Below are 21,360 nucleotides of genomic sequence, written 5' to 3'. Positions count from 1 at the left end.
TTACCTACAACAAGAAAGCACTCTGATTTGACTGGGGATGGGGGCTCTTCCAGCAGATAGTCCAGTCTCAGACAATCCTTCAGTTCTATCATTAACTCCATCTCTTCTCTTGTTAACACTCCCTCTGGTAATTCTTTCTTGATGGTCTCCACACAAGCAGTAACCTAACGGAAGCCCAAAATAAAAGCCTTCAATAACAGAAGACGGTACTTTGCTACCTACAATCCTGGCCAAAATTGTTAAGTAAAAGTGGCAATGGCTATGCCTTCTCTAGGTCCCTCATTACCCTGGTCAATGTCATCTCAAGTTGAAGCACAGACCGTGCACTGAGACCCAACAAGGGGCTCGGGAGGTGGGAAGTCATACAAGATTTGGTCAAGATTGTCCCCATTCGGTTTTAGTTGTGTATATGCAGCTATGCTGTTTGGTGTGTGTTTCATGGCATTGTCCATGGAAAATCTGAAATGGCAGCCGAAGGTTGAATAAAACAAGGTATTTTTTGAAACTGTGCGTGTGAAAGAAAAGGGCAGAGAAACATCTACTTTGTACTGTGAGCAGACAAGCAAAAGTGTCTCATAGGAGCGTAATGTACATGATAACAATGGCAATCAAGCCTCTAACTGTACAAAATTGATATTGTTTAATGTGAAGGATCCATTTGGGTACAGAAACAATTTACAATCTGATGGGATTTAATTTTTATTACATCATTCTCTTATTGTACCGAGAAAAGCAATGACGATCCATCCCAAAACTCCCAAAACCCCCAAAACAACGGAAGTGAGAGACTCAAGCTGTTTAATGATGTGTTGTGGCTCAGTATTGTTATTGTGTCATGTATATAATGTGCATGCGTGTGTTGTATTATTTGAGGGTGTGTTAAGCACCATACTCGGTGAAGATTAAGAAATTGAACTCATTCTAATTTTGTCTCTGCACAGTGTTTAATAATTTACAAGGAAAACTATGTGCATTATTATCTCAGTGTCCCTAATACTAACACTTCTGCATGTTGTTACTGTTAGTTAACAAGTTGGCATTCTGGAGTCCTCAGATTCTATTGTCCTATTAATGACATCCTTAGCGGGTTTTACAATATGCTGCTATTAACTAGGTTCTTTTGAGTTTATTGGCAATTGCAACCCTGAGATTACCTGGGTTATTAGGAGTGTTCACCATGCACTTCTCAGGTTAGAAATTCTCCGGGTTAGCAACCTCAAAACAGAATTTACCGTAGTAATTTCTAACCCTACGTGTCAAAGGTGGTTAGCCCACCATTCTCGGGGTAATGGTAGCCTTGAGACAATGCTCTTGGTTACCTTTAGTAAGGTGGATGCCAGTGTTGTATGCAACATGTTTTTGTCAAAGGCATTTGAGACCAAAACCCATTCCTTCAAGACCAACATCAAACATTAACATTGTATAGTTTTATATAAATGTAAACAGCGACAAACAACATTAGACAAAAAATTGTACTAAATAAATACATGTATAATACAGACATTAAAATATACAACACAATAAATATAAATATACATAAATTTCTTTAACACTTGACAATTTTTTCTTAATTTACCACTGAGACATATATTGTACTATGGGACTTATAATGTACCATTAGCAAGCATACGGTTATTATGACCAGAAACTCCCGACTATTTTCATTGAAACTTAAATTTTCATTTCAAGTGCTGGCGAATGAAACATGTTGAAAAGTAAATGCATCTGAAAACAAATTTGAACATTCCTCTTTCAGCCATGAAGAAGGCAAATTTCATTCAGAACTCATGAAAACATTTTCTAACTTCTTCTAGCCCTCATCTGTGATAAATAGTTTCAATGAAATGAGCATGTACCCAGTAGGTCGGTCACAAATTCGCACTGTTGTGTAGAGTTCAGTGTGAGGAAATATTAATGACTTGATTAGTTGATGTCACTCCTTCCTATGTACAGGTTAGAAAAATATTAATAATAAGTCCAAAAAGGAACAGACATCAGACATGTACACATGTACATGTATGAGAGTTTTTGATGACTCTGTTTCAGAGCTCTCTAGAGACAACGCATTATTATTTTGTTGCTCTCTGCTTGCTGCCGACAACTGTCTAAATTATTGTACAAGCACCCTTTTACGATCAAGCACTGCTTACTTGTACAATCGCCATCCATTCAACCATTGGCACAAGTCATGCGATGCTGCATGGTAAGTTACACATGTTTACTTTTCTGTATTTTTGACATGATTCAATTGAAGATTTGGTATACTGCACAGCATATTCACTTATATTCAAGAAGTGTAATAACTCTCATGATTTTGATGATCATCTATCGTCATCCAAAAAATGTGTATTAGTTGTGATTTAGATAATGTATAAAGACTTCATTTTTTTATGAATTGTATGTTAAAGAAGTTCATGAGCATACGCACACCTTTCTTAGAGTGCTCGTGGACAGAGATATTATGTAAACACCTTTTTCTTGGATATATTTGAGCATTTTATGACTTTCATTGAATATTAGTTCACAGAAATAATACAAGATAGGATTAAGACTTGGACACGTTATTTTGACATTTGTAGTATCATGAAATATTACCTTGCATTTTACAGTGAACAGCCCTGTGTACTCCCGGACTAGTGCTGTTGAACGCCTTTCATAAAGACAGAATATAGTTGGTATGTTTATTACACTAAATGTATATTTTCTTCGATCAGAACCTGATTTGGCAAACCTTCACTTTTATCAGTGAACTCTTTGCAACACATGACACCTTTGGATTGTCTTGAGAAAATATTGAATATGAAATGTTGCGTTACACAGCTTACAAATATATTCCTCTGCGTCCATTTAACTTGTAGAGTGAAATTAACAAAATCATTGTCGAAAAATTGAGTATGTACAGATAGAACACTTGCTTAATACGTGCCAAACTAAATTAACTTGTCTTACGTTCCTTGGAACAATCATAATGTACACAACTTAATAAGGACCTGAAAACAACAAATGTATTTCTTTTTCTTTTTGTTTTCTTTACAGATTCATTGACTGTCGTTTATTTGTCGCTCATTATTTGGCATATTATTATGTGGCATATTGTCATTTCTTGACGTTATTGTGGATATTTGTCACATATCAATGCTTATTCCGTGAACCATACGGAAAACCGAAAATAATCTCTTTAACTGAGCTACTGTAAATAAAAATGTGTATATATCTCTATATCTCTCTCTCTCTCTATATATATATATATAAATACTTAGTTGATTTTAATTGAAATTAAGAACTTGTAGAAAGCACAAAATTAGATCAATATAATTGTGAGCAAAATGGGAAGAGTAATATAACCAATAATGTTGATTCGTTTGTTTTAATCTGAAAAAGTTGGATGAGCATACTTCTGAAGATGATTATAATTACTTTTAGAGAGAGGGATTTGATTATTAGGCCTTAACTTAGATATGTGGATGCTGTATAGTATTTTGTCTGAGATGAGATTGTTTTCTATAATTTTGAGAAAAATCGATGGTTTTTGGATAAATTGTCCCTGATGCATGTAGATTGCTTTTGTGGCAAGAAAAGCTGAAATCTACATGTAATCACTGGGCTCTAACCATTTCGACTGGAGATCACGTTTATGGGGAAGACAAGAGCAAAGGGTAAAGTTGAAAAACAGGGCTACCTGGAACCTCGACTCACTTCCTTCTTGCAGCCTGACCCCCAGTCAGAGTCGCAAACAGATAGAGTTTGGGTGATATTTTATGACTTAATGTCTTTTATGACTTCATAATTTTTAGGACAATTCGTTTCTGGTAAAGTTGTATTCCTCACTCCCAAAATATCCACACAAAAGTAATGTGAACTGGATGTTATTTAACCCCAACCCCCAAGGGTGTATGTAAAAGTGTACTGAAATTGGAGGATTTGGGACTGTTAGGGTTAAATGGAATACTAAATTCAAGTTAAGAAGTAGCGAGAGTGAAGAACAGTTGAATCTGTGACATGGAGAGTTGTGCAAATAAGAATAATATAAAGTAATGTGGATTATAAACTCTTCGGAAAATAGTGCTTGTAAATATTGAGTTGAAATTACGAGTTTTATAATAAGAAATTCACATGTGTGGTACTCATTTTGTTCATGGTGTCTGACTCAAAGTGTTCGATACAAGGATCCAGGGTTGCCATGCCAGATACACATTTAGTCCGCCATAATATTTCAAGTAAAATGTTGGAGTGGTAACATTTGGTCAGCTAGGATCGTAGTAGCATTAAATGCTCTGTGGTCTTAACAGCCGTCTTATAAATGCAGGTTTCCAGTTTTAGTGCAGAGTCAGTCAGTTTGGAAAGATTCCATTGAAGATGGCGGCTGAGCAGCAGGTCCTACAATGGGCTCTGACGTTTTTGTCAATTTGTTACGCACATACTTTGATTTATGGTGTAAGCTGCATACCACCGAAGAGAGTTTGTCTTGGAGAATCCACTGGTTCACAGGTCCAGGAGTTTAAGGACACTGTGGTGGAAATCTGGGCAGATTTTGTGTTGGATTTTGAACAACAACATCCAGTGTTTTAACCTTGCACTGTAAGCCATCTCACCCAAGCTACCACGCCTGACCGACCCTATTGTGGCAAGCAGGAGAGGTATTGTGTGGAGACTAACAGCCATTGTTGCTTCCTGTCCATCTTAAGCAAGCACCCTACTCCATGCACAACCTGGCTACACTTCAAAAATCTCTCGAGGACTAAAAACAAGAGTAAGTTTGGAAAGATTCCAGTCCTATACTACCAAAATACAACAGCTTCTTACCACATATTGCTAGCTGTGTCTGGAGACATAGAACTCAACCCAGGGCCTGTGAAGGACCCCTGTGGCAACTGTAGTCGGCCAGTGAAATGCAACCAACGATCTCTTCTTTGTGAAGATTGTAATAAATTTTGGCACCTGAAATGCATCCCTGATGTGTCGATCACGCAATACATGAATCTGATCTCAAGTACCGTTGACTGGTTTTGTCCACATTGTGTCTACAAACTTCCGTTTTCTTCGTGCACTGATACCTCATTCCAGGAATTATTTGACAGTGATCAAACGCTGAATACAGCTTTGGAACCGGATACTGGCTTGAGAGTGCATTTTCCTACACCTCCAGCGAATCGAAACATTTCTGGGCTACTTCTGAACAGTCGCAGCATACGAAATAAGCATCAAGAACTGCTGTCACATCTTGAACTCCATCCTGTTGATATTGTCTGCATTACTGAGACGTGGTTGTCACCTGATGATGTATTTTGTCCAGCTGGATATTCCATCATTCGACGTGACCGCAGTAATGGCCGTGGCGGTGGTATTATGGCAATGGTGAAGGACTGTTTGCTACCAACTCAGCTTGATCATCTTAACCCACAGAATATTGAGATAACCTTTTTGTCTCTAACGCTGAAGCGATCCAAATGGATTGTAGGGATTGTATACCGTCCCCCAAATTCAGATTCCTCCTTTTTTGAAAAACTGCAGAACATCCTTGACAGCATCCAAGTTAATCTTTGCAACTTTGAAGGACTAGTTGTGCTTGGAGACTTCAATGTAAATTGGTTGGTTGAATCTCCTCCCTTGACATCCCTGCAGGAGGTCACCGCATCTATTGGCCTCAGCCAACTTGTCGATGAAGTAACCCGGCCATCAATTAGTTCTTCTTCAGCTGGAACTGTCATCGACTTGATATTTACTAATCGGCCAGAGAAATTCACCTTAGTTGAAACTACTGCCAACCCAGTCAACAGTGACCACCATGGAGTGTTTTTTTCACTGGTTGCAGGTAAAAGTCCACCCGAACCCAAAATTCTTCGTTCCTTCTTGCAGTTCAAGAAAGGAGATATCCAACACTTGGAGACTCTGTTACACCTCGTGCCATGGAGTGCTTTCATGGACGATCGTGATCCTGAGGCATCCTGGGAGGGCTTCACTGATATACTTGATGCAGCCATTCGCGACAGCATTCCGTGGAAGACTTGTGGTCGACGCATCTCTCCGTGGATTACCCCGGCATTGAAATGGCTTATAAAACAGAAAAGAGCGCTCTTCATCAAAGCTAAATCATCTCGTAACAGCGATGACTGGAGGAACTATAGGCAAACACGGAATGAGGTTAAGAACACAACGAAAAAAGAATACTGGAAGTATGTCAATAGTCTGTTCAATATACCAGACAATAAACGCAGCTTTTGGAAATTCGTCAAAGAACAAAGGAAATCCAGATGCCCACCAGCATTCAAGATTGGCGATGTGCAGGTTAACAAACCTGTTGATATCTGTGAAGCATTCAACAATTTTTTCACTTCCGTCCTTACCCCCTCAACGGCTTCTGCTGAAATAGCACCGGCATGCAGTCTACCTATCCCAGAGATGCCTCCTGTAACTATAAACCTTGGCTGGCTTATCAAGTCCTTGTCTAACCTGAATCCCCAGAAAGCACCAGGTTATGACGCCATACCACCGAGAGTACTCAAAGCAACTGCATCATCAATCGCTCCGCCACTAATGCGATTGATGAACACTTCATTAGTTACTGGTGTCCTCCCTACTGATTGGAAGCGTTCACAAATCACTCCAGTGTATAAGTCTGGCAGCCGAACGGACATCAAGAACTACCGCCCCGTCTCACTAACTTCAGTTATTTGCAAGGTTTTGGAAAGGGCTGTTGCCGACAATATTAACAGCCATATTACAGCATACTGCCTCAATAACCCTCAGCAACATGGATTTACACATGGAAAATCATGTGTTACTCAACTGGCCAACACAATTCACGATTGGACATCTATCATGGATAAACCACAACCTCCACGCATTGACGTCATTTTCCTGGACTTCAGTAAGGCATTTGACACCATGCCACACCACATCCTACTTAACAAGCTAGCCAGCAACTGCAACATCAGGGGACCAACCTGGGCATGGATAAAGTCATTTCTAACAGGGCGTCAACAACGAGTTGTTTACCAGGGATGTTTCTCTAAATGGGCACCAGTTACTTCTGGTGTCCCACAGGGGAGTGTCCTTGGCCCCCTCTTGTTCAATTTGTTCGTTGGTGATATTGCCCGCAACATTACCACCAACTGCTTGCTGTTCGCAGACGATACGCTCCTGTACCAACCAATCACATCTCGTGATGACCAGGAGTCTCTTCAATTAGACCTTGCAGAAGTCCAACGATGGAGTGAATGCAACGGCATGCAGTTAAACCCTACAAAATCCAAGGTCATGCACATTTCAAGATCTCGGAAAGCAACTGCTCTTCCCAAATATGAACTGCACGGAACCCCTTTGACTCCAACTTCAACATTCAAATACCTAGGTGTTACCCTCAGTGACTCACTGAACTGGAACGATCATGTGGCCACCACTGTATCTAAGGCAAACAGAACTCTTAGCTTCATTTGGCAGACTGCCGGTGGATCATCACCTAAAGCCTTGGCATCCTTGTATCGTTCACTTGTTTTGCCAATACTGGAATACGGCCTGCCAGCATGGCACCCTTACACCGAGTCAAATGCTGCCAAACTGGAGAAAGTTCAAAGAAGGGCGAGTAGGATGTGCCTAAAGCAGCATAAAGGGGAGATGCCCTATGAGGAGAGACTTCAAAAACTAAACTGGATGACTTTGCAAGCACGCAGAGACAGAAACATGATCATGTTCACAGTGAAATGTCTGTTTGGCTTGGTAGACTGTCAGTCTGTCAAAGCCAACATAACAGTTAACACTCGGCATCAAGATATTCTCTCGTTTAACCATCAATTTGCCAGGACTCTTGCTTTTAAGAACACACCTAGCCATGTCTTTCCAAGGATTTGGAGTAGTTTGCCATCACATATTAAGGACTCCCTTCTAATAGGTTCCTTGAATCACTTCAATGCAGCTCTATCCACTCATTTTCACGAAGCCTAAGTGTTGAGTTTCCTCTAGCACATATGTATTGCTCTGTTTTTGTTCCCCTTACACTCGGTTCATCCTCAAAGAGTAATTTATTTTGCTACTACTGATTTCTTGTTGTTATGGAGGAGTTTTTGTTTGTTGCTTTTTTTCATTTGTCGTATCATGCATTATGCAACCGTAGCTACCGCTTAATTTGTATTTTCCTGCTTGTTCATTTTGTTCGTGTATTTGTTTCTTTTTAATACTCTGTCTCGATTCTGTGTTTTACTGCCTTTTTATTGCTCTGTTCTTTATGCCATTTTTGCCTTTTCCCCTTGCATATTACTCTTGCTCTCTTCTTGCTCTCCCTGTGTTTATTAGTTTTTGTATAAATGTATTCTTTTTATTCAGAGGTCATGTAGATGCTCTTCTGCTTTTTATTTTATACTTGCTCTTTTATGCATTTTATTGCTTTTTTATTTGCTCTGCTCTCTAATGCCATTCTTGCTTGTTTATCCGATTTTTTGTTTTGCTTTGATTTATAAATGTGAGAAATTTATTTAGTTTATTTTGTTTGAATTTATGTAATATATTTATATTTCATGTTTATTTATTTTGTTGTACTTGTAATATTGTCGCTTAAGATCTTCTTGTGTTTCCCTCCAAGTTAGGATTGGCAGGCCCTTGGGTCACAGTGTTTTATTATACTTTTGTCATTCCGGGCCGACTTGGTTGGGGTTATGTCTTGTTTTTGTTTTTGTTTTTGTTTTTTCCTTTTAACTCGTCTTACTTCTTTTATCACTTGTTTTTGCTGTCATTGTCTTGTTGAAGGCCGAATAAATAATAATAATAATAATAATAATAACCTCTCTGTCAACAGGAGGGGAAGGGGCACTAAGGGCCGGCGACCATTTAGACCTGGTTTTAAAAGGCCCCCTCCCCCTAGCCCACCCTGTATAATGCCTGCCTGGTATTCAGGCTACTCCAGACCGGTATCAGGCATTTCAAAGTCCCTGATGAAAGGCTTCCCCCACCATGCTTCCACAGATGAATAGGGGTCTATAGCAGATAAGTGTAAACATTGTATAGAGCTGAAGGATTAAAAACCACAATCAGGTTCCTTCTGGGATAGATGTACCAGTACTTGCAAACAATAGACTGGGTGGCGGGGCCTTTTCAAACCAGGTCTAAATGGTCGCTGGCCCTAAATGCATAAATCCTGTATTGAGCTGAATTATATAGTGCCTAATTCTTCTCATGAAAACTACAGCCAACAAATCCTACTTGTAAAAGACTAGCTCTGTACAGTATATAGTCTCCAGCTTTGTCTTCTCTTGGTTTGACAGTACCAAACTGGCCCCTCTTCATTTCTCGGTAGTATTATACTGCCCGCACGTGTAAATCTGATGGCAAAATTGTGATCAAATTATCAAGAGTACCTGTCTTGAATTCAACACTTTATTTGGCGGAGAACAATTACATGACCATGTGATAGAAATGCATGCTACCCTCAATGTTGGATATCGCGCACCACAATTTCATGCGCTAGTTGCCTCCCCCATAGTTCCAACTATAATGCAGGGACCACTAATCAAACCATTCATTGGTACTTATGCTCTTTTCTGTTCTATAATAAAAGTAAACTCAAGTATGAACTGGCATACAATACAACAGCTGTTTGCCTGCTGCTCTTTTTTTTCAAGGGTTGAAGTTTGGGGTTGGGGTACAAAAGCATTCTTGTTTAACCTTAAACCTAAATGTTGTCATCTAATTTATCAAATGTAAAATGATACATTATGTAATGTTGCTCAAGTTAATGGCCACATACTCAGTACTTAAGTAATGTGAATCATGTTTGCTTATTGTAAAGAATGACAGCATTGAAATAAATGTGTCAATCATTCAGAAATGCAGGGTTCATTTCTTTGTATAAGTTCTTTAACATAATGTCTGCTAAGCTTGAAGATTCATGTAGATTCTCCTCAAAAAATAGTTTCTATTATGTAAAGATACTGCTTTTGAGCAAGCTCATGCAATCAAAATTAAATGGATACAGCAATGCATCATGCCTGTGTGCATTGTATCGGTACAACTTTCTGGACAGCAATGGACTGAAACATTCATTACTTTGAATTAATTATGCAAGGCTTTCAGCACAGCAGTTAATAACTGTTTATTTTTATCAAATGAACTGCGACAAGACACCCCCAGGTACATGTAATTGTTCATTACTTATTACATGTACAGTACATGTAATCTCACTTGTGACACGTGATGAACTATACAGCAAAAAATCTCATGATCAGCTACTTGTAAACTTAGTGTCATTGCAAAAACTGCTAGAAATCAGGTGCAAAAAAATAGAACAGAATTTACAACGTGTGTATGGTATAAAAAAACCTGGTCAGTATGAGACAGTTAAGAAGTTGCCCTAAGAGTTCCTTATTGGGCAATTTCAGGGGAACCTCTCTGGCTTCAGTACAATACAATGCAATACATGAATTTCTGCCAATGGGTGTTTTGTCATTCAATACCAAATCTCGTTTGACTACATACTCACATCAACTCCAGTAAAGACCTTAAGCCGCAATGGCTCAGCAGGAGTGGACTGGCGAAGGGAGTCTATGAACTCATCATCTGAATCATAGTCCAGATTGACACTTGAACTCTCTTCTTGTGGGGATGTTGCAACATCAGCCCCCTTGTTTGCTGAAGCTGCCTCTGACGGTGGTGTGTTTGTGTGTGCACTTTCGTGAGATGTGTATGGCTCTGAGGATTTCTGCTGTGTTTCTTTTGGCTTGGGCGTAGTTTTGGCAGAGGCAGTCAGCACAGAAGGATTTTTCTGGAGTGGATCTGGGTAGGTTGGCAGGGGGACTGGATCGTACATTGGCCGGTGAGTAATAGGGTTTGCTCCCTCTGCTCGACCAGTGGGATTGGCTGACAGAGAATCTATCAAGCCTTTCATCATGGTTCCAATGGGGCTAAAAGAGAAAACATAAAAGTTATGAGGCATACAAAGAATAAGCATACATGCAACCATTTTGAAAGACCCTCAGTAAAACCAAAGGCTGATTGCAGCTGTTCACTGATAGTGAAAATTACATGTAATTTATTTTAAGGAAATTAAACTATTAATACCTGTAACTTGTAATAAAAATGGCTTTATCTCAGAGGGACATACAGCAAATGCACTAAGAGTTTGCCAGAAACAGCCAACAATAAACAGAAGTGAAGTCATTTCTTTAAAGGATTTCAGAAATGAGCCTTTTCAGCACAAAAGATTATAGTTCCATTCAAATCAGCCAAATCTTTTTTTTTTCAAAATACAGAAAGCATGATTTAACTTACGTGTTCATGACCTCTTGTGGTAGATTGAGGATAAATGATGGGATGCTGTTTCCAGTCAGAAACTGGCACACCTCATCACTGAACGTGTTGCAGTTGTGCTCAAACAGGTTGTAACGCTCACCACTTCAAGCATAGGCATGTGGGAAAAAACCAAAACACGTCAGGAACTAAGTAACAGTAATGTTGAAGAAAAAATAACTCAAAGATGCAAAAATCACCAATCAATGGATTTTAAAGTGAAGGTCAAACAGCAAGCTTCTGGAACCTTCAAGTGGTCCACCTATGGGGATTTTATATGAAGCCAACCTATCATGTTTTATAAGTTTTGAAGAATGATTCTAACGAAAACCAACCCATGAAACACTCATGTAGAAAATAAACCTATGTGTTATTAACATAATATTACAGTTGTATTTGGGTAAAGTCAACTGGAGAAGAGTTATGAATACATTAACCCTACCCCCAAGGGTGTATATAAAATCGTATTGAAGTTGAATGATTTGGGACAGTTAGGGTTAATTGACAACCTTCACTTCTGGCATTATCATCCCTAGGCACCCTTGTTCATGCAAATTCATGTGCGCAATAATATTGCAAAGATTTACCTACCTGCACTGGATAGGTTCTAGATTCAATTGTGCAAACCTGACAGAGTTCTTGCAAAATGTAAAGATTAAACTCAAATCTTTTCAGTTAAAGGCAGATTATTCTGTGACGGTTGTTTCCTTCAAAATGTAAAATCCTAAAGTTACTTTGTTCTGGTTTCATTTCAGCTGTCGCTTAAAGACTACGATGAAATATACTTTCAAAACCTCATCCATGCGTGAAAACACCTAGTTGCAATAGGTGTCATGTATCCCCCCACCTAATGTGGGTTGAATCTGCTACTGCATACCAATTACCAATACATATGCATTATTTCCTAGTCCATTACTTCCATTCACTAAAATCTTGATCACTAATAGTGTGACCTCACTTACTCGCCCCCTGCGAAGGGGTCGGCCATGTTTGTCCTCTTTTTCAATGCGCGAAATGCACCGAGGAAGGGAGGGAGATTGGTAATCTGGTAGGTATGCAGTAGCAGATTCAACCCACATTAGGTGGGACGAGAGTCTACTGCCTGCAACCTACGCAGATTACCAATTCATATGCGGAATAGCACCGAACCTGTGGATGGTGGGAAGGCGAGAACGCACTAACCACATCTATGTACCACTGAGGAAGGATGCAGGTTAATACAAAAATTAATTCCATTTGAGACACAGCAAATGACACATTGTTATGAAGATGGCACAAGCTAACTCACCAAGACAAATGTGGGGTTGTCTTCTCTTGAACAAGTAAAAGATGGCCGGCAGTTGGGCTACTGTGATGCCGTCTGGAGCACAGCAAGTCTATGTGAATGCTCCCCCTGCAAAACATCCCTGATATAACAGGAGGTGAACGTAGAAGGGGTTTTCTAACAAGCAGCTTTACAAATGTCCATCATGGCAACCCATTTGAAATAGGCCCATGAGGGCGAAATGGCACAGACATCATATGCCTTATACTTTGGTGGTCTAAGCCAGAAGGCCAATCCATGTTACCAAATTTTATAGCCGAAATGACCCACCTTGCAATTGTATCCCTGGAAGCTGGATGGTGAGGTCGGGTAGAAGTGATGAATAGTTGTGTAATTGGTCCCCGAATGTCCGTTGTCCTATCAAGGTACCATTTCAGCATGCGGACAGGACACCAAAGTTTATCTGACGATAATGACGCCAAGGACTGGATCGCCGCAACGAAGATATCTGGGGGATGGAAGGACGGCGTTTGATTCTTAGTAAGGAGGCCTAACTCCGGAATGAGACGTACCCCCAAAAGCTCCCATCGAATGTGACCCTCGGCTATGGAGCGAGCCTTAATTTTACAATCTCGACGAGAAGTCACCACAGCCAGCATGGCCTGCTGGCTAAAAAGGGGATTGAAGACAGAAGTCGGAGAACATCGTCGGGACACCATGCAGGAATAAGATGCTTCAGGGGAGGCCGTTCAATAAACATTCCCCGTAAGAAATGATGAATTGCTGTGTTGTAAGATATCAAAGATCCATCAGTGAAGCCCCCATGCACCGCTGCGATCGCCAAGGTAATTTCAAATTGTGGAGACAAGGAGGCCAGAGTGGAAAAGATGAACGAAAAAATCGGTCACGACTAAAAGAGGTGCAGCAGTTGGATCCGCTGTCATAAGTTTTTTGTGGACTCTCGACAACTCTTGGCAGCCAAGACGGCAGCGCCTTGAGAAAGGCCTTTCTGCTCAAAGGATTGCTTGACAACATCCAACACGCTAAGTGTCGGTGAGTGGGATCTGGATGCAGTAGACAAGACCTGGGTTGAAACAGCAAATCTGGACGTGGAGGCAGTAGCAAGGGAACATCGATCAGAAGCCTAACTGGGGGAACCATACTTGTTTTGGCCAGAACAGGGTGATGAGAAGAATGTGGCAATTGCATTGTTCGATCTTTGTCAGTACCAATAGAATAAGTGATATTGGAGGGAAAGCATAAGCGAGAAGACCCTCCCAAGAAATGCATAGGGCATTGGATGCCCCCCATGCCTGGGGGTGTGGATAACGGCTGCAAAATTTTGGCAGCTGAGCATTCAGATGCGATGCAAAGAGGTCCACGTGAGGTCCTGTTTACCACCCGAAAAAGAGCTTGAATGATCTCTGGTTGTAGGGTCCACTCTGTCAGGCAAACCGTGCCAAGGGAGAGGGCTTTGGCAAAGATGTTCTGTACTCCTGAAATGTGGTCGGCTTGAACCCGAATGGAGTGCTGTATGGTCCAGTGTAACAGGTGCCAGGCGAGGATGCAGAGAGAGTCGGAGAATGTGTGCCCCCTTGACGGTTGATATAGGCCATGGCCATCATGTTGTCTGATCGAACCAAGATCGTTTTGCCTGTAATCATGGGCTGGAAGTGGCTGAGGGCTTCGAAAATTGCCCGAAGCTCAGCACATTGATGTGGGAGCCTACTAGGGTCGAGTACCATTGGCCAGAAATCTGATGCGACTGGAGACTGGCACCCCAACCGAGATTGGAAGCATCAGTGGTGATAACTATCTCGTGCTGAGGTGAAACAAAGGGAAGACCGGTTATGAGATTGACCCTGGCTGACCACCATGACAGGTGATGGTAAATCAGGCCTGAAAGAGGAACCTGGCAATCGAGGGAATCTCTGCTCGGCCTGAAGTAAGATAGAAGGTGGAACTGTAGAGGTCACATATGGAGCCGGTACCATGGGACAAGATCAATAAGGCTGGCCATCAGATTGAGTAAGTGGAGCCATGCCCGGGCGTTCACTTGGCATTGTCCTCTGAACAGAGTGAGGCAATGCATGAGATTGTTCACTCGCTCGTCGGTGGGAGTAACAAGCCGCTGTTCAGGTCGAGAACTGTCCCGAGGAAAGTCAGTGTTTGTGACAGGGTCAGTCTGGACTTCTCGTGGTGAATTAAAGAAACCCAGGCGATATGCGAGGTCGTATGTTGGCTTGGTCGCCAAGGCAGCTTTGACTTCGGAACATCAGACTATCAACCAGTTGTTGAGGTACTGAAATATGAGCGCGTCTGTGCGTCGTAGGTGGGCTGCCACTGCCCGGACCACTCTTGTAAAGACTCTTGGAGCGGTGGACAGGCTGGAAGGCAGGGTGCGGAACTTGTGCCAGGTGATGATACTAAAAGCGAAGAAACGGGCGGTCTCGTACATGAATGGGAATGTGAAGGTAGGTGTCCTGTAAGTTGATGGACAATGCCCAAGTCGGGAAGGGAAGTGTTTGTAGGATGGTGTGCAGCGTCTCCATTCTGAACTTCTTTGGTCTTATGTAAACGTTAAGTGGCTTTAAGCTCAGAATCGGCCTCCACTTCCTCGGTTCCTTCTTTGGGGGTCAGAAAGAATGTTGAAGCCCTGGTGGTTTCCCCCTGGTTGTACAAGAACAATGGTGCATTTCTGCAGCAGCGTTGAGATCATTGACTCCAGAGTCTGTCGTTAGGATTGATCTTTTGGAACTGGAGTTGGTCAGAAAGATACATCGGATGGAGGGGGACTCGTAAATTCCAGACGATAGCCGTTGGTAAGTGAAGCGAGCACCCATTCGTCTGAAGTAACTTGTCCCCAGAACCCTGCAAAGTCGAGCAGGCGGCCGCCAACAAGTTGGAAATTGGGGGCCCCAGGAGAAACAGAACAGTCACCGGCGCTGGCCCCCAGCATATTGCTTGGAGCGCTGGGTCATACCATGCTCAGGTCTTGGAGCACTGAAAGGAATCAAGTGTGGCCGTCCTCCACCGGAAGAGGCCGGCGTTGTTGTATGGTCTGTGGGTGTCGGCGGCGGGCCGGTGGAGGGTAGACCGGACGGGGTGGTCTCTGGGATGCTATTTGTACCACACGACGTCAAGGTTCAGCTGGCTGGCGGAAAGATATCTTCCGGGTGCTGTCGAGAGGCTTAATCTCACTCTCCAGAAGGCTAACATTCTGGCCTGTGAAAAGATCCTTAGACAAAAGAGGGAATTTCCGAAGAGCTGATTTCATGGACTTGTGCGAGATATTCATAATGTCAATGACGGACTCATGGCGGGCCACAGTAGCTCAAAGAGAAGCCCGTGCTAACTGTTCCAAGCCCGTATTCAGAGTATTGTCGAGGCTATAGAACGCCAAAGTGACAAACTTGGGACAGATACCCGAGCCCTCCTCACATGCTTGGGACAGAAACTCGGTCAGGAGAAGTAGAAAAGCCATGCAACAGATACCAATCCGGGAAGTAGGGTTGATATCTTGGAGCGCTACCTCAAAACGTTGTCACCGAAGACATTACAGGATTTGTGCCTAGTCGAGTACACCTTATCCTTAACAGCCTTGGGTGGATCGGGTACTGATAAGTAAGTATCATAATCGCCTGGTGGAAAGTTGAAGTACGAGCGAGAACGGTTGCCGCAGTACCATGTTTTGGCCTTTGCGAGCCTATCCATGGCTTCCAGGCATGAGCGGTCTAGAGGAAGCTCAGGAAAGAGAGGATTAGAGGAAAAAACGACCCCGGTGTGCGACACTGGAATGAGGGGCGACTCTGATCTTCTGCAGGAGGAGCGGGAGATGGAAGTCCCAAGACCTGAATCATTTCACATTGGAGCAGGTGAAGGCAGAACTCTGAAGGAGACAGATCATTTACCGAAAGAGGCTCTTCCTCATCCTGCGACTGACCCGAATCAGAGACAAGCAGCGGTGGGGGTCAGGACCAGCAGAGAGATCAAGGGAATGGGCCTCAACGGATGCCGGCTGGGAAGGCCGAAGGGACAAAGGAAGATCCAGTTGCCCCATATGAGACACGGGCCGGGGGCGGGGAATAAGGATCCAGACCTGGATGAATATAATGTTGAACAAGAGTCGAGATATACTCCGTCAGGTCTCGCGGCGTATCTTTGGTAGAGGGAGATCCCGATGATTTCTTGAATGTTTTCTTCTTGGAAGAGAGGATGGAAGACAAAAAGAGGCTTGGAGATTTGTGTTTCCGCTCCACTTCTGTTAATTAAGTAGAATCCTGCACAGGAAATGGGGCTGTGGGTTCATCCTGCTGTGTCAAAGTTGGAGAAAAACTAGCAGATGCCACGCCCCGCCGTAGTAAGCCGATAGGCTCGGTGTCCCCAGGTGAAGAGCGTGCCGGAGAGGCCAGAGCCGGTCCCTGGCACTGAAGCTAGGTTTGTATTTCTACCCGAATGGGAATGGGCCATAGCAGTTGTCTTGTTAGTCACAGTGGTTGGGCAAAAAGCCATTTTCCAAAACCAACCAACCGCGAAGAACAAAGAACAATATCCATGAAAAATCTACCATGTCGAGCGGGTCACGTCTGGTCAGACTCGACAGAGAGGAAATAAAAATTCACGGTTAAGCAGAGAAAAACCAGGCAGCAACCACGTCCAAGGTACAGTAGCTGCACAAGAGGAAGAGACCGCAAGTAACTGGCCAAACAGCGTTCTCCCACACAGTAGACTACCACTGTAATGCACCGAGATCAGCCCCTGTTCGCCAGCGTCAGGGATGACTCAAATGCGCTCCAACCATAGGGAAGCGTGAACGGGCCGGACACGTTGCTCGATACTCCAAGCAGCCCGTAGGGTGAGACGTGCTCATGGAGAGGCCCCGCAAGTAATGGCGAACAAACACCGGGAAGCCGAGCCAACTGCAGGGTGCTGAGTCACACCGGGAGCTGTCTGCATGAAGGGGAAGTACTTGCACATGCTCCAACCGTAGGGGAGCGGTGGTGGGCCAGACACATTGCTCGACACTCAAAGTGGCCCGTAAGGTGAGACTCGCTCACCGGAGAAATCCCTGTGCTACGGCAATACCGAGGTCTATTACGGTATGCCGAGCTTTGAGCTGCCCCAGCGCTCCCGCAAATGGCAAACTCAGCTATGCTCCCGAAGGCAGTAGTGGAGCGTAGGGCCAGTGATACTCAACGATGAAGACCCGCAGGGAGAGCTATGCTCTATATAATGCCCATCGGCACACCGAGGTCTGTTATGGTGTTCCGAGATTTGAGTCGCCCAAGCGGCCCCTTGAATGGCAGACTCAACTTCGCTCCCGAAGGCAACAGTGGAGCGGAATCGGACCGGAGATACCGAATCTCAGGGTCTGCAGGTGCGCGGCGAGAGTACCAGATACCACACCAGAACTGCCGCTACAAGTTTGCAAATTTCACTCGATGCTCGAGGAGTGAACTCGTATGCTTGACAGTTCAGTACTGGAGCAAATTAGGGTATCGCACGGCCGTACCCGGACCGAAGGGAGGGAATAGTTAACCACGCACTGTCCTATTCCCTAAATTAGCAAGGACTGAAACCAATGCACCATTGACCCTACTAATTACGCGATCCCTGGCCTGCAAGTGGACAAATATTCAAAGCGGGGTGAAGGTTACTTTTCAGGTACTTGGTTATCTAATGTACAAAAAACTTGACGAAAAATCGAGAAAACCAGGACGCCGAAATATTCTGCTAAATGTCAAGAACTGGAACTGCCGAAAATCTGGTGATAAGAATATTAATAATAAATATGAACAACAAGAAACGCTGAAATGTCTGTCAGTAAGAAAACAAGCAAATATCAGAGAATAGTGACACAACTGCCACAATTTAGGGCAAATCACAGAATATATACAGGGAACAGAAATAAATAAACACACATACTCAGTGTTTTCTGGCACAACAAAAATTATACTATTTCAACACAACAGCGCCACCTGGGCGAACTCTGAAAGGTCAAAATAAGGTCAGCCTGCCACCTGAGGGAGACTGAAAAAAGGAATGGTAAAATATCTAGAAACAGAATAAAAGAGGAACAATCTTACTGTTCACAAGAATCAGAACACAAAAACAAAGTGATTGAGGAATAACACCGAAACACGCATAAGCGAAGGAAAACACTCCCAAAAATTCGGAGCTGGAACAACATGTTCCGTAACGTAACGGCGCTAAGAAAAAGGACGAACATGGCCGACGCCTTCGTGGGGGGCGAGTGAGTAAGGGCACACTATTAGTGATCGAGATTTCAGCGAATGGAAGTAATGGACCAGGAAATAATGCATATGTCTTGATAATCTGCATAGGTTGCAGGCAGTAGACTTTAGATTTTCAGAAATAAAAAGTAAGTTTTTAACACGAAATTTCTCTTTCAAGTTAGGCAGTTTTACAGTTGCTCTTCAAGAATATGTCTGTAAGTATTTCACAGATGCCTTTAGGTAAAAAAGTAAACATATGAAAAATAAAATTGCAAAATCTAATTTTTTTCCACATTATTTTTTCTATCGAGGGAAATTCGAGAAACTCAACATTGGGGGTCAACTTTCAGGTTTTATTTTGCATGTTTTATGTGCTGAAGGTTTCACTTGCAATGGATACCATATTGCATGAAGGGATCACCCAAGATGCAAAGGGAACTTCGGTAGACTTGTAATTGCTGACAGTTGAAAAGGGAATCAGAGGAAATACACCGGTACATGAATATCACAATCTGTTTCAAAAGAGGAGATGAATTGTAGGATGGAATTAACACACACATTTTTATTCACGCACTCCGAAATTTGTATCCTTGAGGAGACATGGCTTTATTCTTCTGTTTGTGCACTAATGGTCATGTGTGATTTTTAAAAATGCTCCCATTTCAATATGAATCAATCTTTTGGACTGAAATGTTGACCGAGTGCCTCTTACATGTACATGTATATGAAACACTTCAATTTGTGACAGATTCTTACGCTCCTTTTGAGCGATTTCAAAATATCTGTTTTGTGAAATCCTTGTGGAGACCTACCAGTACATGTATACACCTTAAGAAATTCCTTGTGGAGACCTGTTCAATCCATTCTCCTGGGTTTTCACAAGGTACCATATTTCCAACCTCACACACACACACAAGTGTGTATTTGCCTGCAACTGGGGACCTCCTATTGTTCCTCTTTTGTTTGTACTTTAACTTTTTTAGAAGACCACCCATATGTTTTGTACACAGTTGTCAATCGGGGACCCTCTGTCAATCGGGGACCTTATTGTCCTCTATTGTTCAGGGTCCCCAATTGAATGCAGAAACAAACTCATCCACACACACACCAGTGTGTATTTGCCTGCAACTGGGGACCCCCTATTGTTCCTCTTTCGTTTGTACTTCAACTGTTTTGGAAGACCATCCATATGCTTCGTACACAGTTGTCAATCGGGTACCTTATTGCTCTCTATTGTTGAGGGTTCCCAACTGAATGGAGAAACAAACTCACACCACTCACACTTACCTTACATACCTAGTGTGGACAATCCTTTCTTTTCGTGCAGTTAAAAAAAACTCAGTGAAAATACTTGTTTTATTTTTAACTGGGAACATGATTTTCAGCTGGCTTTTTGTACAGGGTTTCCTTGACTATTTCTCTTCCTTTTAAGACAAATGACCCCCCCCAAAAATGCATCTAAACTTCCTTTTCAGAGAAGGGGAAATGTCCTGTGTAAGTCCAAAGAGCATCTTCTTTTCCTGCATCGTGTGGACATCTTTTGTCCACAACTCCACACTAGGTGTGTAAGGTTAGTGCACAAGATTTCCACTATAACAGTCTTCTTTCATCAAGAAGCATGAGAACCAACAAATTTTAAAGTCTGACAATTTGGTGAAATAAAGACAGTTGATTTTCAATCACTGCAATGTATGCAAAACAAAACATGCCACGCCTTTGTGACAACAAGATAAAATTCAAATTAAAAAAGTTTTAGGAACAAAAAACCCCAAATGCCCAACAAAATGACTGCATTGCCATGATATGACAACACCCTTTTTAACATCAAAGTACCAGGGTCATATGGAACTTCCATTTATGTTGCTATTGCTTTGCTTCAGTAAGTACAGCAACAGAATAACTTATTTTCGACATTTCCAATGGAAAGTCTACATGCATGAATATTAACAGATCCCCCAATACTTTAATATAATAATGGTAAAAATCACCTGGTGTGATTCCTGACAATAAGGGTGATTCATACAGTAATACAGCGTGCCATTAAGAGGTTGCAATTGAGGGGCTATTTTTCACATTTATGGTCAAGAAAGGCATGGCTGCCTTGTCATGAATTGCACACATTTCCAATGGAGCGAAGACCTAGACCTAGCTCTAGACAATAGATTCAGATGCAGCCATAGTCTTGGAGAAATTTTTGAACAGATTGGGACATTCCATGCAATAGATGCAAAAGGAAAAAAAGACCTGCGACTTGAAATACAATTCAAATCTTAGGAACATCGGAGATAATACAAGTGCAGCCGAGGAATAGAATTTGTCTACCATTTCTCACCATGCGCTGTGAACAACGGCCTTTCCAAGGCAACCTCTTGCCCATACAATTTCAACTCATAAGATCTTTCAAGATTCTTATAAACGAATCTGAATTTTATAAGATTCTTTTAAAAATAGAAAACAAGATATCCCAAACTGTGAAAAGTGAGTCCGAATCTGATAAGATTCTTCAAGTACAAGAATGCACAGCAAGTAGAGGGCGCTATAAATATTTGCGCTCAAACGATCGAGAAAGAAGCGCCGCCGCGCACA

General features: G+C 42.3%; 1 protein-coding gene across 6 annotated transcripts in view; it reads right to left on the bottom strand.

The window, feature by feature from the left end:
* Positions 1 to 21,360, bottom strand: part of LOC147798573 (uncharacterized) — a 143,997-nt gene that overhangs the window by 45,534 nt on the left and 77,103 nt on the right. For all 6 annotated transcript variants that reach the window (XM_087138939.1, XM_087138940.1, XM_087138942.1 and 3 more), the window contains 3 exons: positions 11,257 to 11,379; positions 10,469 to 10,889; positions 5 to 164 (listed from right to left, as the gene is read on the bottom strand). In XM_087138939.1, coding sequence (XP_086995065.1) covers positions 5 to 164; positions 10,469 to 10,889; positions 11,257 to 11,379 — 704 coding nt within the window. The remainder of the gene's footprint in view (positions 1 to 4; positions 165 to 10,468; positions 10,890 to 11,256; positions 11,380 to 21,360) is intronic.

Source organism: Acanthaster planci, linkage group LG07 (assembly GCF_054643075.1).
Source record: "Acanthaster planci isolate LZ-2023a linkage group LG07, COTS_SCS, whole genome shotgun sequence".
Lineage (NCBI taxonomy): Eukaryota > Metazoa > Echinodermata > Asteroidea > Valvatida > Acanthasteridae > Acanthaster > Acanthaster planci.
The sequence above is the reverse complement of the archived record's forward strand: the minus strand, read 5'-3'. Positions and strand labels throughout refer to the sequence as shown.